Source organism: Triturus cristatus, chromosome 7, assembly GCF_964204655.1.
Source record: "Triturus cristatus chromosome 7, aTriCri1.1, whole genome shotgun sequence".
Classification (NCBI taxonomy): domain Eukaryota; kingdom Metazoa; phylum Chordata; class Amphibia; order Caudata; family Salamandridae; genus Triturus; species Triturus cristatus.
In genome coordinates this window covers 541,205,617-541,231,054 of record NC_140590.1, presented here as the reverse complement: position 1 = coordinate 541,231,054, position 25,438 = coordinate 541,205,617, and the positions used below count along the sequence as shown (strand labels likewise).

Below are 25,438 nucleotides of genomic sequence, written 5' to 3'. Positions count from 1 at the left end.
CTGCAATTACTACCAAAAAGAGTTCTTAAATTTGATCTTCTGTCTTCATTGAATGCTCTTGCCAAATTGCTATTTTAAAGGATGGCTTTAGGAGCCAGCCAGCTGTTAGTGCCTATATGTCATCTACAAGCATGGAAAACAAAAAGGGACATATGTGAAGAAGATCTGACTGAACTCCTGAAAGTAATAAGTGATGCATGTGATACAAAGGTGATTATGGTTGATTTTTATTGGCAGGAAGAGGATATTTCAACAGATTCATTATTCAGTGGGACACTTTGGGTTATTCATAAAAGGAACATGGATGTACTGATTAAGCCAGCATGTGCTTGTCCCTGCTGGAGCCAATGATGCCATGAGGAAGGATCTAGATGTTACTTTATAGATTGGACTGCCAAATCTAACAGACAATATAAAAGAACAAGTGTCTAAATAAGAATGTAGGAAAACCAAGTGACATTTATCAAGAAAATTGATGGTGTTACAAAACATATGGTGACGAAGGGGAGGGAAGAGACTGCAAAAAGGTCACAGAAAGGAGCTTTAATATCAGTTTGTCTTTACTTGTTTGCAAACAAATGGATATAAATTACTCATGCAAGCATTAAAGAGATGGTAGCTTTACCAATAAGGTATTACAGATGGAAGAACTGGAAGGGAAAGAAACCATACTATTTAAAAAGCAGTTTCGAGAGACGTAGTAAATAGTCTCAAGGAAGTAGAAAATCTGATCCCATCTACCCAAGATTTACTGGCGTTGCCAGAATCAGGTTTACAAATTCAGGAGTTCTTTTTAGACAAGACATTGAATATCACACAAACAACTGTCCATCATTAAAGCCCCAGTCAAATAGGAATGTGGTGGATCTAATTCAAAAACGGCAAGGTTACTGGATGTTAAATCAATCCCACTCAAGCAGATTACTGTTAAATTGCCACTTAGCTTCCTCTTCAAAGGAGGACATTAAAAAACTCCTGCATATATTCTGAACTGCAAGCCATAAGTGGAATAATAGGACCCCAAAGGTTAATACTGAAAAGACTGGTTTATCTGCATCCATAATTCCACAGATTACCAACAGCTCAATAGCAGTGCAGTCTTTCACCTGCGCTGATACAAGCTTTGACACCATCTCATTTTAAAATAATAGACTGAAGCCATAGTGCTATCGGCTATAGATATATTACCAAGAAGCCATAACTGATAAAGGTCTCTAAAGAAGTAGTTACAGCTAAGGTGGGGACTCACTTATAAAATGAATGGCATTTTGGTGACTGCAAGTCAAGCTTTTGTGCCTGTAAGTAAGGATACACCGGAGACTAACCCTTTATTTCAGACATGTGGCTGCTCAGAGGTCTCAGCACCCTTTTTAGTAACCTCTGCAGTATAAGTCAACCTTTTGTGCCTGTATACATACAGACATGCAACTGGCAATGCGCCTTTCTTTTTGAAGGACTTTAATGGGTCCATCAGTCCATTTACACGCTTTGTTCAGGAGTGGTTATTAAGGGTCAGTAATGATACACCCGAGACTAACCCTTTATTTCAGACATGTGGCTGCTCAGAGGTCTCAGCAACCTTTTTAGTATCTGTAACCTCTGCAGTAGCAGATAGCCACGGGAGCTGGTTTCGCAACAATGCTCAGGATACTGATCTGTTTTTCTGCTCTCTATGAACTATAAAAAAAAAATGCTGAGCACTTCACTGCATTAACCCCTTGGAGGGATACCGCACAGCTAGCTCTCCAACCTAAGAATCAGTGTTAATGATTACTGGGCCTGCATATGTGGTAGAACACCCAGCACCTGAAAATATCTCTGGCACGATATCTGATGTCAAATTCCGGAGCTTGATATTGACATTGGAATCGGATCTATTCATGAATCATCAGAAAAACTGCATGAAGAAAAGCAGCAACTGCTATTTTAAATTGTTGCCTGAATTACAATCATTATTGTAAGACCAGGACAGAGCAGTTCTGGGCAGAGCGACCATTGGAGCTAAATTGGACTACTGGAATGCTGTTTAGGTGAGTTTCCCAAAGAAATTGTTGAATAGGCATCAGAAATTACAAAGCACATAAACCATGAAAGCATCTTTCTCGGACTCCGAGAAGGAATCATTGGCTTCTTGTTCCTCTACTGGTTGTGCTTCTAAAGACTACTTTAATGCAAAAATGCTAGCTGCAAGGGAATACTTTTTCCTACATGCTTCAGCGAGAGTGCCCAGATACACCTCAAACAATAGATAAGGATTGATTCATTCACAATGAACAATAAACGTGGAAGCTCCCTTTCGGGAGCATGGGCTAAAATCTGGTATAACGTTGGATTCTGCAATTATTTTTAATTGTCCCTAGATTCTGAAGGTGCTTGGATATATTTTCTTTCTGGGTTACATCACTCTAGAAATTGAAAAGGAATTAAATCGTTACATAAAACAATATTTTCTGCATACCGACACACAGAATAGCACCGGAACAAGCTCCTCCACAAAGAAAGTTGTAAATGGTCATTATTGATTCGGCATCGAGATCATATGATCACTTTAGACCTACAAGTCACAGACTATGCTTCAGTTAGATGTGTCCAAACAAATTAATGTGTGAAGAAAGTTGTGCTTCATTTCGAGATCAGATTGGCATCCCCAGTGTTCATGTACTGGAGGTCACAACTCTCTTAAGACCTCAAGGACTCTACAGCTACCTGTACCTGAATGACTGGTTGTCAAATGCCACCTCCTGAGACCAGCTTATTAGAGCACTGGAAGCCACAAAATTCCATCTTCAATTTTTTTTGTTTAATGTTTAGAGCATTAGTGGACACCTATTTTATGGAACAGTTTCCATCAAAAGAGAAGTGTCTGGTATTCAAATACATTTTCTGCTCCTGGAGACTCATTAATACAACCTTGTTTTCCCAGTCCAACGAACAACGGCACATACTTCTATTGTCTTAACTGGAGAATCTGAGCAGGAATGTCTCCATACACAGTGAAGAAGGATATCGAAAGGACCGTGATACCTCTGAAAGATCCAAAATCAGTAATCTGATGGACTGGAAAAAGGCTCAGTATTTGATAAAGGGCTATCCATTATAAATGTCCCCAAGAAATGCTGGTGATTTTGGCTTAATCAAGGGAAGAGGAGCACATTTGGTTAATCTGATACCCAACGCCTCTGGTGCCTCAAATAATTTCATCATTATAACAATGTTCTCAAACTAAGGGCTATTTGGTTAGGACTGAAAGGGATCTTTCCACTGTTAAAATGAGATTGATTCTAATACAGGCAGAAAGTAAGCATTTTCTATATGTAAATTCTGAGAAGACATTTTACCTCTACTCTCTTAACGAGGTTGAGAACCTCTGGAGTTTGGTTCACAGCATCACCTTCCCAGTATGCTACCTCCCAAACAAAACTATGAGGCAGATTTCCTTAGTGGACAACTAATACAAAATAAATATAGATTCCAGAGCTGTATGCGGTCAGTGACAAATTGGATGGAGTACAACTGTCTAAAATGATTCTACTGTTTGGTAAACACACTCAGTCATGGGGAAATATTTGGTGGCCAGACAGGCTAAGAACCCATCACACCCAGACCTAAATCCTCTGTGAAAAATCTGGGCATATGGCTGGACAACTCCCCTGGTCTCGAGAAGCAAGTTACCACTCTGGCAGGCACTTGTTTTGGTCTTCTGAAAAGACTGAAACCTATTATCTGCCTTTTCCATCCACTTATTCAATCTCTGTCTATTCCGCCTAGACTACTGGAACATCCTCTATCTAGGTTGTAAGAAATCTGTCCTTAAGAAGTTACAGTTGGTCCAAAACATGGCGGCCAGATTGCCGTTTTCCCTCCCAAAGTTCTGCTCCGCTATCAAGGCTGCTTCACAAGCTCCACTGGCTGGCGTTGGGGAGGCGAATCCAATTTAAAGCATGGCACATTGGATGTTGAAAGCTCAAGGTGCTCCCATCCTGTCTAATCTCATGCAAACCCATCTCCCAACCAGAGCACTTCGCTCAGCCAAGCTACATCTGGAGGAGACTCCCCAGTTCCACAGGAAACAGCTGCTCTTTTCGAGTGTTTGCTCCGGCCCTCTGGAACAGGTTAGCTCTAGAAGTAAGAAATATCCAAAATCACTTTGATTTCAGGAACAAGCTTAAAACCTGACTTTTCATTTATGGAGGTCCTTATCTCTTCTGTTGCTCTTTTTGTGTGGTATGCTGGTCCAGTGGTTCAGCGCTGGGAAGCCCCGTTGCTGGGGCAGCTATGTGCTTTATAAACCCAATGAGCATAACATAACAGTAATAGTGGAAACTATCTATACTGTCACAAGAAATGGGAAATGATTATCCTAAGTGCACCCAGTGGGCAAAGGTAAAGTAGTGGATCTCAAATGTTTTTCCTTCACACTGCATGACAATCTACCTTTCAGGTCATATCTACTCAGAAATAGAGTGAGAATGCCACATCACCACCGCTTAGCTTCCCTCTATTGAAAATCTGGATGCTGAAGTTTAACTGCAGAGCAAAAGGAGATTCTCAAGGAAGCTAGATTCCCACCTACAACACAGTATTTGGGAAAGCTTTTGTATATGGTACCTGGATACATAATCTTCAAGGAAGAACTATAATCCAGAGCAGATCTGAAGCTGACATCAGTTTAAGATGCGTCCTTCTGCTAAGATTGCAAATGAGCTTCCACTTTTCAAGATCTGTGATACATTCTCTTCTAGTGGAATTGAAGATAAGGTTCCTCCCAATGGTAGTTTTAATCCCATTTTGCACACGCAATTTACTTTCATCCATATGTAGGGCGTCTCTTATTGAACCAATGTAAACATAACAGATTTTGCTATTTGTAAGTAGGATTCCTAATTGTTCTGAGCTTAGCCAGGAGTTAATTATAGTCAGGAATGATCAGCTGATAAAACCTTCACAATTTTCCAGAGGAAGAAAGTGGTTCTGAGAAGACAAATCATTTCTTCACAATGTGGCATTTTATTTCCATATTAACCAAAACACTAAAATACCAATTGCTTTGTTCCGAGCCCTTCCCCTTTAGAGGAGTAAGAATTACATCCTGTGAAATGGGTGCACTATTACGTGAAAAAAAATAAAGATCTGTTTTTCAAGACAGTTGAGCTTGCAGTTTCTTGTAAAGTATAGTACAAGAAATATCTGATAAACAATGTACCAACAAATCAACTACAATGATATATTTTCCAGTGTTGTCCGACAGATAATCTGGACCCTCAAGATCACACTAGGGATCAATCTACGAAAGCTATTTATTTATTACTGTAGGTGTTTGGTAATGTGATTGTTGATAATATGGGATAAATTAATGGAGTGTTTATAAAAGTACCTGCAACATTTCTCTAAAAAGTGCCAGTGTAAGGAATCTGGAAGGCTGCATGCAAAATACAAATGAGTCCATAGGTTCTGTACTAAATTAGGTCTAGACATGGACATGAGAACTGATATTCAAGCAGAAAATCATCCAAAAACTCTTTACATAAAACAACTTACCATTACAGATTTACCTTATAAAATTCTATTAGCAGATTATAAATCTGGGAAGGATACTTTGCTGACAAAGAAAAGTCTCTAACAGATGTTATCCAGTAAGGATATTTTCTCCAGATTTGTAAACTGCCCTCTAATCAGCCATATGCTCCTTCCAAATGAATCTTGGGTTGCATGCAGGGTATCCAACTTTCCCAAATAAAAATACGGACTAGTGTTTAATGTTTTAAGTTGTGAAAGGCCCAGAACATGATACTTAAATGAGACTGTACAATAAATTGACGGTATTAATTATTAACATGGCTTTTCTGTCTTTGTTTACTTTAATAATCTGTCAGGGATCATTAATGCAGCTCTATTACACATGTTAAAATGATTTCTTATAATCGCTGTTTTAAGCATGTAATGATGAGGGGGAAATAGCTCCTTGAGGTGATTTTAATTATTTTTATAGAGGCCGAGACATTAAAATACTGGTCATGCCGGTAAAAAAACATAACAGTAAGGTGGCAGCCCTTGTTGCATAACTGAGCATTAGTTTCCCTAATGTCTAGCAGATTGGCATGGTGCAGACCAACTGACTAGCCAAAGATTTATAGGAAAAAGGTCAATTTTTTACATGCCCTGTTACACTAAAAAAAAAACGCAAAAAGAACTATTAATGGACAGAATGCAGAACAAGGTGATACATTCACCCCAGTACAGAGATCTGGGCCTAAATCCATCATTCTTTTGCTCACCATGCTATTTCAGTTTGGACCCAGCCATAGGCAAATCAGTCTTGATCCTGTGCCCAATGGGAACAGTTCAGCCGGAACTGCCAGGCCAGGTCGTCCCTGGACAGGAAACAAGCATCCTAGGACTGGTTTCTGGGTTTCACCCCTCTTCAGCCAGGATAGCTTGATTCCAGTTACATGGAGAGCACGGGACTCACTTCTGAGCATATCCGTCCCACTCGGGCTGACAAATGCAAAAAGAACAATTGATGGACAGAATGCAGAACGTCGTCATACATTCACCCCAGTACAGAGATCTGGGCATCCATCGTTTTGTTGCTCACCATGCCATTCCAGTTTGGACCCAGCCAAACTCCAGAGTACAAAAAACGTTTTTTCATTGCTTCAAATTAAAAAAAAAAAAAAAAAACTCCACAACTCTTAATATAGCATTTCTTGGTTGAGACTGGTAACCAGAGCCAGTGATCATCTTTTCCGTATATCCTTATGTGATCGGGCCTGTTTGAACCGCTCCTGTTTTTATCAAGTGCGTGCCTCAAGAATCTCTTTCGGTTAGCAAGTGTGAAGTTTTAGACACGCTCAGAAGTGTTAGAATCATGTCCACCTGCTATGTAGGGTGACATACATCTGTTTATATTATCGCCATTGCCATAATATTATGGACACTTGCAATTAAAAATGGCATTTTTGAATTGTTTTAGGTATAGAGGCAAATGATCTATTTGCAAATCGAGACAACACATTAACTTCCATAATTATTTTGTTGGGACTTTAGGGTCTCCAAATTTATAAACAAGAGATGAGATCAAATATAAAAACACAGGTATCTAACCATTAATGTGAGAGGCTTCGCATTGGAACTAACAAAGCAGAGGTCACGCATAGGCACTGGGAGTAAAGGTGCAGGGTGCTGCAGCAACCCCAGAAATAGTCATGGTCGAGTTCAGAAGGTGAATGAGGAATTAAGATGCCTTTACATTTTGTGTTTAAGTTGTCATCACATTTGCTGCGTACAAACATAAAGGTCAATTGTCAGACTAGGACTTCTGAAAAATTGCTGCTTATTTGGAAATTGTTGTGTACTTTTATTTCTCCGACTTCAAAGTGAGAGGATTTTGTAAAAGTGATCTATCTGACAATTCTGCTGTGGTACAGGAAGGGAAAGGAAAAGCTGCAGGACGTCAGCTTTTTCCTAACACACAACATTTAAATAGCAAATCAACTGTACGCATATTTCAAATTAGATCAGTAAATAGCAAAGCACAAATGAAATAAAACATTTTATAATTGTGAAGAGTGAGGGAAACAAAGATTTTAACAGGATCAAACAAGTCAAGGCTCTTTACTAGGTTATGCACAAATGATAAATATTTGATGGAAACCAATTTCCACACACTGTTTTAGTTTTATATAGTTTTACCAGTAAAACTGTATGTCCATGCAAATTTGGAGGTCATTTCAACAGACAATGTGCTTTTTGTAAATGCCGGTGCGCTACCTCACCAGTGGTGCAAAACGCATCACAAGCAACATACCACACCCTTACCACTGCCCTGCTGAAGCACATTTGCTACACTTGTTTTTTTGTGTGATGCTTTGATTTTTCACAATCCTTATGACTTCAGTGACACATTGATGGCAAAAGCCCTCCTCTGAAAAATGTTCCAGCAAAACTGAGGTCACCCCAATTTGCTGTGGCAAAGCAGCACAGTCAGGCGCCTCCCTGGGAGCGATGCAACCAAGTGTATTTCAGCACTACACGGCTCAAGATACCGGGCAAAGGCTGTGACAGAGAATAGTTAAACAACTATTTTTTATTTTACCAAGAGAAGGTATGTGGAGCGGTCTCTCTAGACAAACTCGATTTATAGGTTTGCTATTTTCGCTTCTGCTAAAATGCAGCATACTGCTTAAAAGTAGCTATAAGGTGTTCTGGACTCGCTAACCATATTAGGAATCTTCATAATGTTTTTGCTGGTCATGTCATGCATTGCTGCATTTGTTTTTACTTTCCGTGTGATTACTGTTCAGATTATATGTACTAAACCTCAGTTTTAGAAACAAACAATTTACATGTTTCCCCATGTTTTTAAGTTCTATTACGAGTGTAATTGTCATTTAGGAAAGACGGTTTGGAGTTCCATCGTTTCCATAAACTCATCTAGTGGTAATACTCTGACCAGAAAAAACAAACAGCATCGCTCAGTGGCCTGTGTACGGGTCGCAGAAACTGGATTTCTAATTCATGTTCGTGCACTGAAGTCCTTGCACCAAGGGATTAAAAATCAATCACAGTGGCTCTGGGGGAACGGGGGACCCCTACATTGTGACAGTCATTATCTATAATTTGCTGCAAACAATTGAGAAGAAAAATGGGGTGGCATAAAGCATAAAACTAAATACTGGGCACCTGAAAATGTCCAAACAGCTCCCCTTGCTTGAGTAGCCCATAATAGTGGCAACATCCTCTGCAGGAAAATAAGATGATTCATAATGAACATAGGGCTCAGAGAGGCCAGTAGGGCTGGACACAGTCAGGATACAAATCAGATCAGAGTATCCGAAAAAACATTGGGTGTCTTCGGAAGGCCACGTGGTTTCACAGACAAGTTAGCATGCAGAAAGAACATATATTGAACAGACGGTTTATTTTCCAAAATTTTAAAGCTGAACAGTCACCAAGTGTATCCATTTGCCTGGAGCCAGTTGGTATCACTCCCCACCCCAAGTACCTTTTAAACCAGTAGATTTCCTCAGGATCGGAAATGCCATACTCCCTCATTTTCAGGACCATGTTAGAGCTCTTCTTTATTGCCACCTCATAGCGGTCGCTGCGAGACAGGAAGTTGAGATCCTCATGCTGGAAAACAGGATCATTCAGAACCAGGTTTTCTGTAAGGCCAAAATAGAGAAAAGGTGAGTGACTGTATCATAGGATAAGTATGAGGAAAAGTACACCCCTGGGGAGGCTTGAGGCAGGAGAACCCCTGGGATAGGCATAAGGCAGCCTACACTAGAAGTGAACTAGGGTGAAGTATGAGGCAGAGGTACATTAGGCATGTGAAGTTTATATGCAACAAAAGGAGATTTCAGAAAGAAGGGGGTAAATAAAACCGAGACATACAAAACGTGGGTAATGGGGAATAGACCACGATACACCAATGGGAGTGGTGGATGACGGGGCACACCACAATATGTGAAGGGCATAATAATTTGGCAATTCAGAAAAAAGAGGAGCAGGCCTAGGTATACCACTATTGGGACATGGTACACTGGATGGGGAGACTTAATAAGTAAGTACTTGAGTGACTTAATCTGTTGGTCCCGTTACGATCTTTCCTGCAAATGACAGATCATCAAGACTGTCTATCTTGACACTTGGAAAATATTAAACAGGGTCATTGCCATCTAGTTATAGCTTCTCTTGTTCATGCTGAGAAAAGGCACTCTGTCCCTAGAAGACGTAAGCATATTATCTCTCATTAATTTATTGGACACCTCTTTCACTTCTTTCTCAAGAATAGGACCTGCTGTCTTCCTTCTAGCACAGATAGGGCAGCCCCTATAGTAGTTTTGTTACGTTTAGCTACATAAATCCTGTAGGTATTATAATACCAAATAATTTGGGAGCGAATAGGTTTCAAACAAACGGTATTTTGCATGTCATAAGCATACATAAAAAGTATAGTACATAATATCAAACACTAATTAAATCAGCATAGAATTTAGACAGCAAACTGCAGATTTTTAATAAGCCTCAATGGCACAACATGTTAATTTATCACTACGCATATGTAGTTAACATAAAGCATTACAACACTATTTACAATTACTGGTTCGCAGTATAGGTATTACCAAATTGTAGAATAAAAAGTTTGTAAAATATACAAAGAAATAAATTGTAAGAGAGTTTGGCTACATTTACCAAAGCAAGGGCATGCGATTATGTACGCGGAGCTATACTGACCCAATGGGAAGCATAGCATGCTCCATAGAAAACCTGTTCTAGATTTGAACAATGGGGTTCATTCCCAATCACCCTCGATGCAAAAAAGACAGGGTTCAATCCGGTACCCAGTCTGTAAACACCACGCCATACTGTTGGTTCATGTTATTTGGTAATTTGTCTAATAGTATTTAAATGCTCTAACAATTATCTTTTAACCCACAGCTTATTTTTCACCATGGGCGTGGGGTCCTCAAATATTCCATCATTGAAGGATTTGCTTTAACTTAAGATAGACAAAGGATCAATAACCCCATCATAACTGAGAAAATCCCTTATAATTTGGTGATTTTATGTTGTGTGGGGATTCGTCACCACTGAAATCCATAATAAGGGACCCAGCATAATATCAATGTAACTTAGGCCAAATTCTCATCTGTGATAATAAATTGAGAAGTAAGGTGGTGCTGTCAGAAGATGCCTACAAAGATGATTTTCTTCAAGTTGTGAAATTGAGGAATTTTCACGACCCCACACTCCGGCGCCATATGCTACGGGAGGTACATATTCTGCTAGAATAGGAGCTTGGTGGACAATCTAAATGAAGCACTGATTGACTGGGCAAAGGTGTGGCATTACAGGGTTGCATTTTGACTCCATGATAAGAATAATCCCAAATATGGATATTTGTAAACTTTCTCCAAACCGTTTCTTAGATTAAAAACATATAGAGAGAAGCACCCAGGGCCAGAGGACACGGTTCGCAATTTAGAATACTTAGTGCTCAAAATCCAGACTTGACATAAAAGCAGTAAAAGCTGAAACTAATTTCTACAGTGCCCTTGGTGTGCAAGCTAAAATTACTATATCACCTGTGAATAAAGGTACTGGGATTTGGGTTCCCATGATCTTTGGTACATCAGCAGGACTACTTAAAAGCCGAGAATACATTTTATTTATGTATAACAAACAAAAAGGAGCAAAGATGCATCCTTGATGTACACATCTTTTTAAATATATGTGCCTGTCTATTTACCTGTTGGGACAAACCTCTTCTGGGCCCTTAGATCACTGTGGAGTCCAGTGAGGAAGGAGACCAGTGCAACATCCAGGCGGTTTCTAGAAGCTGCGACTACAGTTTTCAGTTGTTTGCTCGATCAAACGCCACTGGACAAAATATCAAATGCTAGATTGATTGAGCATTTCCTTGCTCGATTATACTTGGGAATTATCAGATACAGTTGGAGACACTGTCCCAAGGTGCACTCTGAAACCATCCTGGCGGATGTCTATAATGTTATCACACCACTCCAGTATTCCAACCTACCATACTCTAATCCAATGTATCCCCCTCCAATGTAGCCCACTCCACCCTACTCTACCCCACTCTTCAATCTACCCCCACTCTTCTCCATTCCAACTTACCCCCACTCCAACTTACCCCTACTCTACTTCAACCTACTCCCACTCTACTCCATTCCAACCTACCCCCACTACACTCCAACCCCACTCTACTCCAACACCACTCTACTCCAACACCACTCCAACCTACTGCACCCACTCCAATCCTGCCAATCTCCCCCACTCCACCCTACCCTACCTCAATCCACCCAATTTGCCACGCTCCACTCCAATCTACCCCACCCCTCTCCAATAGCCTCACCCCACTCCAACATGCCCCACCCAACTCCAATCTGCCCCACTCCAGTCTACCTCACTCTACCCCAATATACCCCACTACAATCTATCCCATTCTACCCCACTCCACACTACCCCACTCCTATTTATCCCATTAAACTCTACCCCAATCCAATCTACCCCACACCACCAACGCTTAGCCAAGCTGAACAGCAGTAACACTGGTGTACACAATGGCTAAAACACATTGCCAAAGCCAACAGCTCTTGCATAGGCAAGAGCTATTGGTTTTGCCAATGCTGGTTTTAAATACTGGCATTATGACAGGCAATGACCATGAAGCAGATACATTCCCAATCAAGCCGCAGGGGCTGCTTCTCCTAAATGGCGGAGAAGCGTTGCCCCGCCTTATGCGAGCAACGTGCACAGGCTGAGTTAGCCTTATCTCACCAATCCTGGAGCTACTCTCATGCTGAGAGCAGCTCCAAGATTGGTCAGGACTCGCGTTCCACTTGGCAGGAAGGTAAGTACTTCCCTTTCCTGCTTGTGGACATCACACCACGATCGCCGGGAGAGCAGTGCCGCATCAGACTGCAGCATCATTGTGGTGAGTTGGTAGCATTGCGCCCCCTACATTTTTGTATTGCCAGCCGCCATTGTCAGACAGGTGTTAAAAACATTATTTGTGGTGCCCAAATGTCCCGGTTACATTTAAATACGACCATCGGGACGCCATCCAGGCCTTCTGCTTTACTGGATGAGCTCCGTCTTATGGCTAATGCAATTACTTCACTGCCAAAAATAACAGACTACTACCTGATCTGTGAGAAGTACTGTCTAATGAACAATTAGGAGGTTCATTCAAATTATCATTTTTCAAAAATGTGATACCCAGTGTGTGTCTGTGATGTGATTGTTGATAACAGATGAGGTAGTGTCAGAATTAATTGAATTTGAATTAACCGCGTGCCAAAATAGCGTAGTATTTCTTTTTGCTGCTGTCTCTGTAGTTGTGCCCCTTGTAATTACTGCAAATTCCTTTCCTCTGCGTTAAAACAGACTTGTATAGTAATTGAAATGCATTAACCTCCGTTCTATCACTTGGATTCTCTACCAGCAACTTTTGTAGATTCCAGTTAGCGATAGAACAGGAATGGTTTAACCACCAACCAGATATGGCCTGCTAATCAGTACGTGATTTTTATGAGTGCATGTCTTATGCAACCACACAAAAAAACAAAAAAGATTCCATTGCCTGGTCATGACTGGCATCGTCTGGAAGACACATCATAAAAACCTTCAATTTAAGTTTTAACGTTTTTGCTAAGAAATGTGAAAGATTCATTAAACGCCAGACTAATCTTTGGGCGTTCCGCACTGTACCGTTGGGAACCGGGCACTTAGGACCCTCTAAGTTAGAATTAGTTAATAAATACAAGTACTTAGCGGGCTGAGTTGAGAGGTCCCTGAAATGAAAAAGTAGGTGGGACGCTGTGGCGGGGAAAGGTGAAAAGAGATTGTTCCTTCCCGGTTGCGCCACGATTCAAGCAGTAAGTATGGAAAGAGGATTGATATTATGGAACATACTGGCACAAATGGTGTTAATAAGATTCTGGAAAAGATGGAGTGCGGCGGGGAGTGGGAATTGGGAGACAAAAAGTTTCCCAGAGAGGTAAAAATGCAATCCTGCAAAGTGGGCTGAAGTGGGCAAAAAGTGTAAGAAAAAATCTGGCGACAAGTCTGTAGGGAAATGAAGGTGAAGCTGGGCCTACAGAATTTACAGATTGAAATTTCAAAGAGTGAGTTAAGGACATTAGGTAAAGACCTGTCCTAGGAATATAATCAGCAGTACTGGAGGGTGGGAAAAAACACAATTTGTACAACTTATGTTAAAATCTTGGCAGAATAAAGAGTGGTTACCGTATGTGGATATATTCCCAAATTGTTGACTTAGAAGTGAACTATTAAGAATAAGGATTGGAATTAATCCCTGTCAAATTAACGACAAGGTAAAATTGAAAATGATCCAACCAGTAGGGAACTGTACCCGTGATCTGAACCCCAAATGTGATATTTTGTACTTTTTTTGGACAGTTTAAAAGTTTTACCCCAGCGAAGACAGTTTTTACGCCCAGTATTTAAAAAGTATAGAATTAGGAGCTGCGTGCCAGCTGTAGAACTTTTAATTGATATGTGCTTTCTGGATGTAACATGTGCCATATGTAAGTTTATGACTGCAGTTAAAGTTATTTTAGTGTAAAATAAGAGTGGTGTAAAGTAATTTATGTGATTGTATAATAAGGCTAGGTATTCATACTTGAGAGCACATTTTTAAAACATAATTGGATTTTCATAGGATTTTAATAGATGAAATCTAATTATGGTAAATTAAGCCTGTATAAAGTGAAAAAGTACATATATATTGTGATTATGGATGTAAACTGGCCTGTTTAAAGTCCTACGGTCTCAATAAATATGAACTTGAACTGAACTCGCACCGTTGTATGTGAATAAGCAATATGTTTCCTAGAAACTGTGTGTGGAAGCGCAAAAGAAGTTAGTAAAGGGTTATGGTCCCCGAACGTAGCATTTAAAATGGATATATATATATATATATTCACTGAAAAAACCATAGGTTTCACACACGTTATAGTTAGGAATTAGCATTTAAAAAACCTTAGAAATTCAGTGAAAAAACCATAGGTTTCACACATGTTATAGTTAGCTGGACATTTTACTCGTAAAAAACCAATGAAATTGCCCCGTTATAGTTAGTTCAGCTAACTATAACTCGCGCGCCCGCAATGCACTGCTGATGACGTCACATATTACATCACTCATGACATGGTCAGTGACATCACTCATGACATCACTGATGACATCTCAAATGACATCACTGATGACATCACTGATGACATCATCCTTGTGATAGAGTGGCAGACCTCCTCTCACCTTAATATAAGCTTTGATACACACATTCAAAAATAGAGACTAAAATTTTCAAAACAATGGACATACCAATACCAGTTACAACAACCTCTTCAGTAATTCTAAGATCAACATACACATCCACTCATTCACCAACAGTCCTATACAGTCACTCATACATGTACTCACTCATCATATGTACTCATACACCTATACATCCTGTTACATAATGCCACTCATCCATAGAGTTACTCACACACATAGTCACTCATGCTAATAAAGAATCAAACATACATTCACCTGCATATACAGTTATACACACACCACCACACTTACTTCTACGGAAACTTACACATACTTAGTCTTTTAAACAATCACTTATAGAAACACATACTTATTCATACAGGAACTCTTTCAATCTGTCCCTCTCACATATACTCACATATATACACCAATAGTCACATATACTAGTTTAAAACATATGTAGTTACTCCTGAAGACACTATTGGGACAGTCATTCACTCACTAACACACCCATACACACACTCATCCACCCATACAGTCCTGCACACATGCTGTCTTCAACACATACAAACAGTGAGTCACTCATTCATGCACCTATGCACTACGTAATACCCCCCACCGAACCATACAGACACTCAGACTGATACTCAAAAAAACAACTACTAACCTATATAGACACCCATGTAGCTACTCACCAACCCATGCAGCCACTTATACACAAAGTGAGAGATACACTTAATCAGTCAGTTACACAATCAATTTTTTAAAAACAAATCATCCATTTAGACACTTATATACCCATTTATTCTTCCATCGACCTTGAGATATACATATATAAAACATATTTAATTTTCAGAAAAACACACATTCACTGGATGATGTCATCAGTGAGGTCATCAGTGATGTCATTTGAGATGTCATCAGTGATGTCATGAGTGATGTCACTGACCATGTCATGAGTGATGTAATATGTGACGTCATCAGCAGTGCATTGCGGGCGCGCGAGTTATAGTTAGCTGAACTATAACGGGGCAATTTCATTGGTTTTTTACGAGTAAAATGTCCAGCTAACTATAACATGTGTGAAACCTATGGTTTTTTCACTGAATTTCTAAGGTTTTTTAAATGCTAATTCCTAACTATAACGTGTGTGAAACCTATGGTTTTTTCAGTGAATTTCTAAGGTTTTTTAAATGCTAATTCCTAACTATAACGTGTGTGAAACCCATGGTTTTTTCAGTGAATTTGCAAGGTTTTTTAAATGCTAATTCCTTACTATAACGTGTGTGTAACCCATGGTTTTTTCAGTGAATTTGCAAGGTTTTTTAAATGCTAATTTTTTTTTTTATTCTTCATTTTTTTCAAACATATTTTTAATTTAATTTTCTTTCATTTTATAAAGACTATGCTTAAATTTTTAAAATCCTTAAATATTTTTTTTTAATATATTTTTTAAAATAAACATGTAAAATTTATTACCAGATTTTTTTTTTTTTTTTTTTTTTTTTAGTACGCGTACCGTAAGCTCACGGTAAGCTCACGGTTTACGCAACGTCCGTAATCTATCTACGCTGCTTGCGTATAGTTACGCAATTTGCGTAACCGCGCGTACTGCGCGTGGGACGCGTGCGCGCTTACGCCACACGCGCACGTTACGCGGAAGTGCCGGGGAGTGACTGTTATGCGCATGCGCGGAAGCGCGTGTCTTTTTTACGCGCACGCGTACTTTTTGCCGTAAGCGTACCGTAAGCGTACCGTAAGCGTACGGTAGGTCATGTGATCATGAAACACAACTTTTGATTGGTTGAAAGTACTTTCAGTTCTAGAACTCTCCTACATCACACCCATTCCCCTCATTTCTGCTTGTGATCCCTTGGGAGAAGGAGCTGGTTTGTCTTTGGGATACGATGGCAGAACAGCAGAGCTCTTCTGAGAGTGAGGCTAGCACCAGCAGCACTGTCTTGAGGCAGAGAGCGAGGAAAGTAAAGCCTTCTTATGTTTGGGATTATTTTACTTTTCCAGAAGGCCAGCAAAAGGTGAATGCACCCTTAGTTACTTGCAAGCTGTGTAAGCGTGTACTTTCTAGAGGTAATCCTAACAGGAAGTATTCCTTTGGGAATCACACCATGAAGAGACACCTCCAGGATGTACACAGAAGGACACATGGTCATCTTTTTGGAGGTAACTCTTCAGAAAGACGAGCCAGTACATCCACAGCAGCTCAGCCTGGACCATCACCTGCAGGGCTTACTCCTTCTTCTGCAGGTCAGGTGAGCCCTTCATCTGTGGGGGGAGAATCTCCTTTTGCTGGCCCTCTGGAAATGAACCTTCGATTTCGGAAGGTTGATATTCATTGCACATTTTGTAAAGGTCTAATTTGTCATAGGGAGACCAGTGTTTCCCTAGTGAACAACAAAATAGATCAGCACATTTGTAGCTTTGAATGATTTTCCCATGCTTCCTTTCCTCTGTCCCTGCATGAACACAACGGTTCTTTTAAGAGCCAACCTTATCTTCCATCTTTTTTTTACTTGTTTTTAAAAACTTTTTTTTTTTTTTTTTTACCGTACGCGTACGGTAAGCGTACCTTTTTTTTATTTTTTTTAAAAAAACACTAAAAATCATTTATCACATTATAAAGTCCTTGAGAGACTACAATTTTTATTATTGACTTACCATACTCACTCAAAAAAATATTTATTCATTTGTTTTTTTTAAAAATAGTTTTTAAAATGGTTGTAGTTTCCGAAAATTTTCTATATCGATCTGAAAATAAAGAAAAAAGTATTAATATTTTTAAACCATTTAATAATACAGTACACATATTTACATTTTTTACCAAAAAATATTTTTGCCTTATTTTTGCTGTTTTCAGAATAAATTGCATTTCACTATTAATTGTGAAAGCAATTGCATTCATCATTTTACAGCGGGCAAAAAAAATTAACAATCACAAAGATTGTATTAAAAAAGCCCAGAATCTCTTCTCACTTAAACTTATCATTACAGAAATGCATATTATTCTAAAAAAATATCATCTAAAAACAATACTTTTTTCTTTAAAATACCGTCTGATATGTTTGTTTGAGAAGTATAATCACAATATTATATCTCAAATAACTCCAAAATACATCTGATTTTATTTCCTTTAGGCCAAATAGTATTTTTTTTTTTTTTCCTGGAATAAATTTCCAAGGGAAATCCATTAAAATTCTAAAGTTTAATCTGTCCAGATCTCACCGATTCTCTGTAACATTTTGGTTCACGAAAATTTTTTGAATAATTTATTTAGTCCACAATAGAATTGCTTACTTTTCCACATGGCCAAATAGTAATTTTTTAAATCATTTTTGAAAAAAATTTCCAATGGCAGTTCAATAGCATTCCAAAATTTAAAATGTGCAGAAGTTACCGATTATCTCTAAATTATTGGTTTTTCAAAATTGCATTAAAAATTAAAAAAGTCCACATTACAATTGGTTATCTTTCCTTTAGGCCAAATGATAATTTTAAAAATATTTTTTCTACAAAATTGCAATGATAATCCAGTAAAATGGTAAAATTATTTTGTCCAGATCTTGCCAAGTCTCTCTAAAATTTAGGTTTCAGGAAGATTAGATAGGAATTTGCTAAATCAAAAGGCAAACGTTGTTTGAAAATCAATTGGGAATCATTACACAGTGTCCAGCCTTTTTCACATTTTAGATAAACTGTGTAATGTCCAGAAGTAACAGTAGGTCCATCATGGAAAATTATTGCAACAGTTACAAAAGTTTTTCCTGAAATTGATAATTGCTGTCCTGTAAATTTCTTTATTAAAGTATCCAATTTTGATCCATCAGCTCTACATCGTTGCATCATTAAAATTACATACTGTCCGTATTCCCTTAAAATTAATGTTGATAACATGTCAGAATTACACTCACCACATTTCATGCTATGATTAGCATCTTTAACTAATTTTGCAAAAGTGACTGTTTTACTCTCTGGCAATGTCAAATAAATAAACCTTTCATTATCAACAATAGAGCCACATATATTATAACAATTATCACAACTATGTTCCCATTTATAAGAGAGACCAAAAAAAATGTCAATGGGAACTCCTTCTTCTTCCACTACCTGAAGAAAATACATCAAAAATTCGTGTGCATCTTGCTGTTCATTTTGAGAAAACTGTGTTCGTCCTGAACATACATCTAAAAGTTTTCTAATGTCAGTAGCACTTTCTATTTGAGTTTTATCTTTACTCAGCTTTTGAAAAAGGAGACTCAGCTCTGAACAGAATCTTTTTCCCTGATTTACTATTATCTGCTCTTGCAAACTTTCCAGATAAAATTCAACATTCAGCACTACATTTGCATAGCAGTTGACACCAGAGCTATTTTCAAAATGACATCCTACAACCTGTTCTTCATTTTCCTTTTTCTTTTTGCTTGCAATTACATCACTCCTCTTTTTTTTCCTCTTCTCTATATGTTCATTACAGATATTCTCATTTCTCCTTTTACGAGAAACTACACGTTTCTCCAACACAGGATACTGACCTAAATGAGGAGCATAGCTTCTTCTTAATCTATTATACTCCTTTACACAGTTTGTATCAGCACTAACTTTTGAGTCATCAAAGTCTATCATGAATAAACCTGATAATGTTTTGACTCGTGACAAAGCTACATATGCCATACCTTCTTTGAACACAGTTGAACCAATGTTCACAAATGCACAATCTACAGTCAATCCTTGAGACTTGTGAATAGTTACAGCATATGCTAGAGAAAACGGAAACTGCTTCCTACGTACATATAAGTCTTTCACAAGCATAAAACGAACTGTACAACGACAAATATCTTTAACTTCTTCTATCTGATCAAATTTTATTTTTAAACATTCAATTCCTTCTTTTTTCTGATAATTAATAAAACCCACAACTCTTCCCATTGCTCCATTCACTAAGCCTTTCTCAACATCCAAATTTCTCCTTAAAAACACTCTACAGTTCATGCAAACATATAGATTTTTTTCTAATCCTGCTGTTTTGGAGATGTTCTTCTCTAGTGAGTCCAATTTATTTTTCAGTTTGCCTGTTACTGTGACAGTAATTCTTCCATCCTCAATTTTGTCCACTGCTTCCAATTTCCTGATGTCTTCCTTTTCCAATTTCAAAAGCTCCTCATTAAATATTGAGCATTCACGTAGAGTTGGCATTAAGCAGATGACACTTTTGTTTTCTGCAATATTCTTGTATATTTTCTCTGCAACTATTTCTTCCTTTGGAAATAAATTATGTAGCAGCCGACTCTGTAATGCTTTTTTCCCAACTTCTGTGAGTATTCCAATCCTGATATCTTTCAGAATACTTCCATATTCTTCATCGTTTGCTTGCCTCATATTAGTTGTAAGTTCCTTGTACTCAAAGAAGGACCAAATATTTGTATTTCCAATGCTTCCCAATGACTTCTTCGTGTCTTCATGTGTCACAGTATTAAACACTGGTTGTCCTTTAACTGGAGTAAGTTGCAAAAGATCCCCAAAAACTATGACGTGTTTTCCACCAAATAACACGTCATAGTCTGTCTTCAAAATTTGCTGCATTCTTAAATGCACAAAGGCAAGCATTAAGTTCGATACCATGCTCACCTCATCAATAATGAGAACTTGCATCTTCTTCAATACTCTTGAAACTTCCAAGGATGCTTCTCCAGTTAGCTTGTTGAATTGTATTTTGTTCTCATGCTCCACTGGTAACATTAGCAAACGATGTAAGGTGATTCCTTTTATGTTATATGCTGCTAACCCAGTTGGAGCAGTAACCACACAAGACAAAGTAGAATCCGTTTTTTGCTTTAGGTAGCTTCTGATGACTTTAATTAGGAAACTTTTTCCAGTGCCAGCTTGTCCGCTTACATACATCCTGATTGGATGAAATGATGTGCATGAGCACTCTTTTTTGATATGTAGAAATCCGTGATCAATTTTGTTTTTGATCTCTTCATAAATTTGTTGCTGCTCTTGATTCAGTTGTCTTTCCAAATTTTCTAAGTCTATAAATTCTTCTTGACCTTGATTCATAGCCGTTTCCACTTCATTCATGGCTATTGATGCTTCATTTTCAACGATTGGTTGTCCTAGGGGATCTTGACTGTATGTTCCTGAACTTTGGCTGTCCTGAGAACTGTCTCTAGCTATTTCTGCTGCAATTGTAGTTTCCTGTTCAATTTCTTCATTTAACATTTGCAGATAAGTTGAGAATGTACTGCATTGTATGCTGTCTTTACAAGCATTAAAAGAATCTTCATAGCTCTGGAATTCTCCCAGTAGTTCATCCTCTGTACGCCATGGTTTAAACAACTGTAAAAGAGCCAAGTAGTAAAATTCTTTCTTGTCGGTAGTGTCGCAACTCAGCTTCCGGTGATTTATCAAACTTCCTTTGGTTTGCTTCACCAAACATGCTTCTTCACCAACAACTTTATATTTTCCACTGTTGATGTCTTCTGCAGCTTTCCGTGAATAAATGTAGTTCTGTAACACTTCATAGAGACACATGTTCTCCAGATGATGACTTCTCTTGGGATAATATGTGTCCAACATGTTTGTTTTCAATATATCTGTACTTTCTGGGTCATTCTCAGCCAAATATTCAATTTCTCCAACAGATTTCAGTACCCGATTTCTCATTGCTGCAAGGCCTAAACTTGCCCAAATTATTCTTCTTGACTTCGAGTAGAGACTTGCAGAAGATAACCTATCTGAACATTCGTAGGATCCAATTTCTCGATGCGATAACATCTTCAAACTGAAACTGTACAGCTTCTTACTGACAGTCTTCTCGTGAGAAATCTCTTCCCACATTTCCTTCAATTCTGTTTTTTCTGATTTCGTAATGTAAGACGTTACATATCGAGCAACAGCAATGGAATTGTCAGCAACATACTGTATATCCATGTTAGCGTTCCACATGGATAAAATGACTGGGTTGTAGTCATTTATATTTTTAGATTCTTCTTTTCTTTTAAGGTTGTAGGTATTCTTAGGTGATTTTCTTGTGATAGTATGTCTCACAGCTGACATAAAACTGTTGACTCTTCCATTTGAAAGAACAGGTCTAGGAAATCCAAATCGACATTTAGTGTAGTATTTTTCTTTGCTCTTGTATTTCCGTCGACAGTATTTTCCACACCGATGACTTTGGAAACGTAGAACTTGCTCCTTTAACTTGTTCTCTTCTGTGCTTTTTGGTATAGCACATGTTGCATATTCTTCAATGTAAGATAACACTGCTTCATCAGTATCTGTTCCAAACTTTGGGGCATCCTTGATCCACAGCAGCATATGAATATGAGGAGCACCTCTTGCCTGGTACTCTTTTCTCCAAAAGAAATCCACTACTTCTCCAAGGGGTGGATTTTTTTTATTGCAGATGAAGGACATCATAGCCTCAAATCTATGATTGAAATATCTGCAAACATTAACCGGATCCAATGAGCACAGTTCTCCTGCTGTCTTGTATTCGATGTTTTTAATGTTTGAATTGGCCTCTCGTAGAAAATCCAGTAAATCATCCCAAGCGTACTCGGCACAGCTTAGGGTAAGGAACCATGTTGGTGTTCCTAAATTGCGTAACATGCATTTTAGTTCACCATGGCGTCGGTACCAATATTCATTTGTCCCACGCTGACAAGCCATCAGATTGATCAGTTGTGTTTCCAAATGATCATCTCGGTGCTGCACTTTCTCCATAAAATCCTTAGCAGACACATTTTGTAAATGTACTCCACTTTTTAAAATGTGATTTACTGCATAAGACAGTGCAGACAAGTCGCTTTCAAATAAAAGATGGAACAAATAAGGAATACTTTGTCGAAATCTGGGATCTTCAGCATATAGTCTTGTAGTTCGATACTGTGAAGCTGGAATCTGTTCTGGACGTTCATCGTATCGTCCTCCTTTTCCTTTAGGAAACAGCTGGGGAAAACATCGAGCTTCCAAGCTCTCCTCCCATACACTCACGGGATTTCCTTTTGCTTTCTTCATCTGAAAGAGATCAATATTGTCTCCCATAACTTCTTTCGAATGGAGAGGATGTATGCTAAAATGTTCATAAATTTCTTCTTCCTTTGACTTGTCCACTTTTTCAATTTGTCCAGTTGGTGTTTCTGTGTCTCCTTGTAAATCTTCTTCTTCTTCTTCTTCTTCTATATAAATTGATTCATACCATTTGTTATTTTTTTTCAAATACAAATTTGCTCTTTGTACTTTCCGCACATCTACCAGCTCCTGCCAAATCTTCTTATTCTTTGTAGGTACACCATTAACCAGAATAATTAATGGTTCAGTTTCCAAAGTATCCGCATCAATAGTTTCCATATTGTTTTTCAAATCCAAGGGCAAATACACCACTCTACCTTTTAAACCTCTCAGTAAATCTGAAGGAGGTAATTTACCAGTTTTGGGCTCCATACGTACTATGGTCTGGAACGGATGAACACATTGAATGAGTATAGACTCATATGTATTTAATTCAGAAAGTTCAGCAGGAATAGCATCCAATTCTAAATTATTATGTACAGCTCTGGTCGGCATTCTATTTTCCTCTAACTTGTTATAACAGTATTTACAAATACGCTGATCTTCACCCAATTCAAAACAATTTTCTAGAAATATATATGTGGCAAAATCCTTCCACTTATAATTATCTTCATTTTCACTCTTTCTGTAGAGATCAACATTCCTAGTTTGTTTTCTATAATGAGTTCTGCGGCAACAAATACAAGTAAAATTTGGTCTTTCATTAGAGACTATTGCAAATTTTGTTATGTGATCATTAAATGTGTTACTTACAGAGGGTTCTACATTCTCTTCCACTTCTTCCTCATTTACTGTGTCCTTCTCTGCACTGTTTTGTTCAGGACCAAAGTAACAAAACTGAATTTCATCAACAACCTTCTCTACATCTGATACCGTTCCTCGGAACAGAGCCCTATTCAATTCATTTAACTTTATTGCTGGACTTTTGGCAACATACAACCGTCTCACAAACTTTCTCATTTCAGTATGATGAACAGCCAGCATCCTAAAATGATGGAAAACACTATTGCACACTTTTCTAGATAGACAAGCAAGAGAATGACCCTGCAAACCAGTATTCTCTCTCACTCTGCATGGATCCAGACTTTGAAGCACCTTAATCTTTTGTTTTACACTTTTTTTACTATATTCTCTTAGAAACTCTCGAAATCTGTCAATAGATTCCTGACGCACAGTGCAAATACTACTACAATTCCAAGTGTACACTGGGGCTTTAGGACGTCTCCCCATTGCCTCATCTGCCATCACTTGTACCTCATCTCTTGGAACCATTATCTCCTTCTCCATTATGCAACCATTTTTTACTTCGTATGAACGACCTCTGGTGTCAACTGCATGCAGCAAACTATTACTTTGAAAATAGCTCTCTTCATTAAAAAAAGGTTCACTACTTGAACTATGCATCCACTTTCCTAAAAACACTTTACAAAAGTTTGTTCTGTTCACTACTCTTTTGCTTTTGCTTTGTGATTTCAGTAAATTAACCATTTTATCTAATGTACGCATCCTATTCAAAATTAATCTGAATAGTTTCCTTTTTAATTCTAATGCTTTTGCTGCAATGGCTTCAATTTCTTTTTTTCTCTTGTAATATTTAGCCTTTTGCTTATATTTCTTTATATCCTTTATCAAATTGGACATAACTCTTCTCTGAAACATTTTTCTACGTATCTCTTTAAATGCTGTTTTTCTGTTTATGTTAAACTTTTCAATTGCAGAAGGTATATTTGCATTAACTAAATTCTCAATTTTTTGCTGTTCTCTATGTTTTGTTACATTTTTCCGAGAACAGACATTTTGTACATTTTTCTTTGTTTTAAATATTTTGTTTAGGAATTGTTTTTTTTGCTTACCAGAAGATTTTTTCTTTTTCCCAACATCAGCATCTTCTACTAACTTTGGTCCTCCAGTTGTCTTCAAATATTGTTTTTTTTTAGCGTTTTTTGAACTCGAGATTTTGTAGGCATCTTAAATTTTGTTCACTGTTCTTCAGCAATACCTGAAAAAAACTAAAAAAAAAATCTGTTATTGTATTTAAATATATTACTACATTTCTTTTCACAATAGTCACAAAACGAAATTTCTTTGCCAATTTGAATGCACACAAACTGCTCTTTTTTTTTGGGCAAGTGAAAATCTCTTTTACAAACTGTCACATTATGAAACCACTTTTCAGATTTTTTAAAAAGCCCATGTCCACAGTGCTACACTCCACCAAGGGCAACCAGCCTTAGTGATGCTGAATGTATTTGCATTACAGACTTAAACCTGAAAACCCCACTGGCTTGTAAATACTGTGCATGACTATACACGGCAAGGACATGGGTGTGTGCTAAGCCTCTGCTTCTTCCCCCAATAATTCGCTCCCCCTTTCCATCTAATGCAACTGTGAAATCACCAGAGCAAGACGCAATAAATCTCTGCCTATAATTCTTCTATGCACACAGAGTCATGTTTTCACATTAGTCCCAAAACGAAATTTCTTTGCCATTTTGAAAGCACACTTACTGCTCTTTTTTTTTCGGGCCAAGTGAAAATCTCT

The 25,438-nt window shown here is 38.1% G+C and overlaps 1 protein-coding gene across 3 annotated transcripts in view; it reads right to left on the bottom strand.

The window, feature by feature from the left end:
- LOC146810058 (peroxisomal acyl-coenzyme A oxidase 1-like) overlaps positions 1-25,438 on the bottom strand; it is a 203,796-nt gene that overhangs the window by 138,169 nt on the left and 40,189 nt on the right. For all 3 annotated transcript variants that reach the window (XM_085616956.1, XM_085616955.1, XM_085616954.1), the window contains exon 2: positions 9,005-9,164. In XM_085616956.1, coding sequence (XP_085473082.1) covers positions 9,005-9,164 — 160 coding nt within the window. The remainder of the gene's footprint in view (positions 1-9,004; positions 9,165-25,438) is intronic.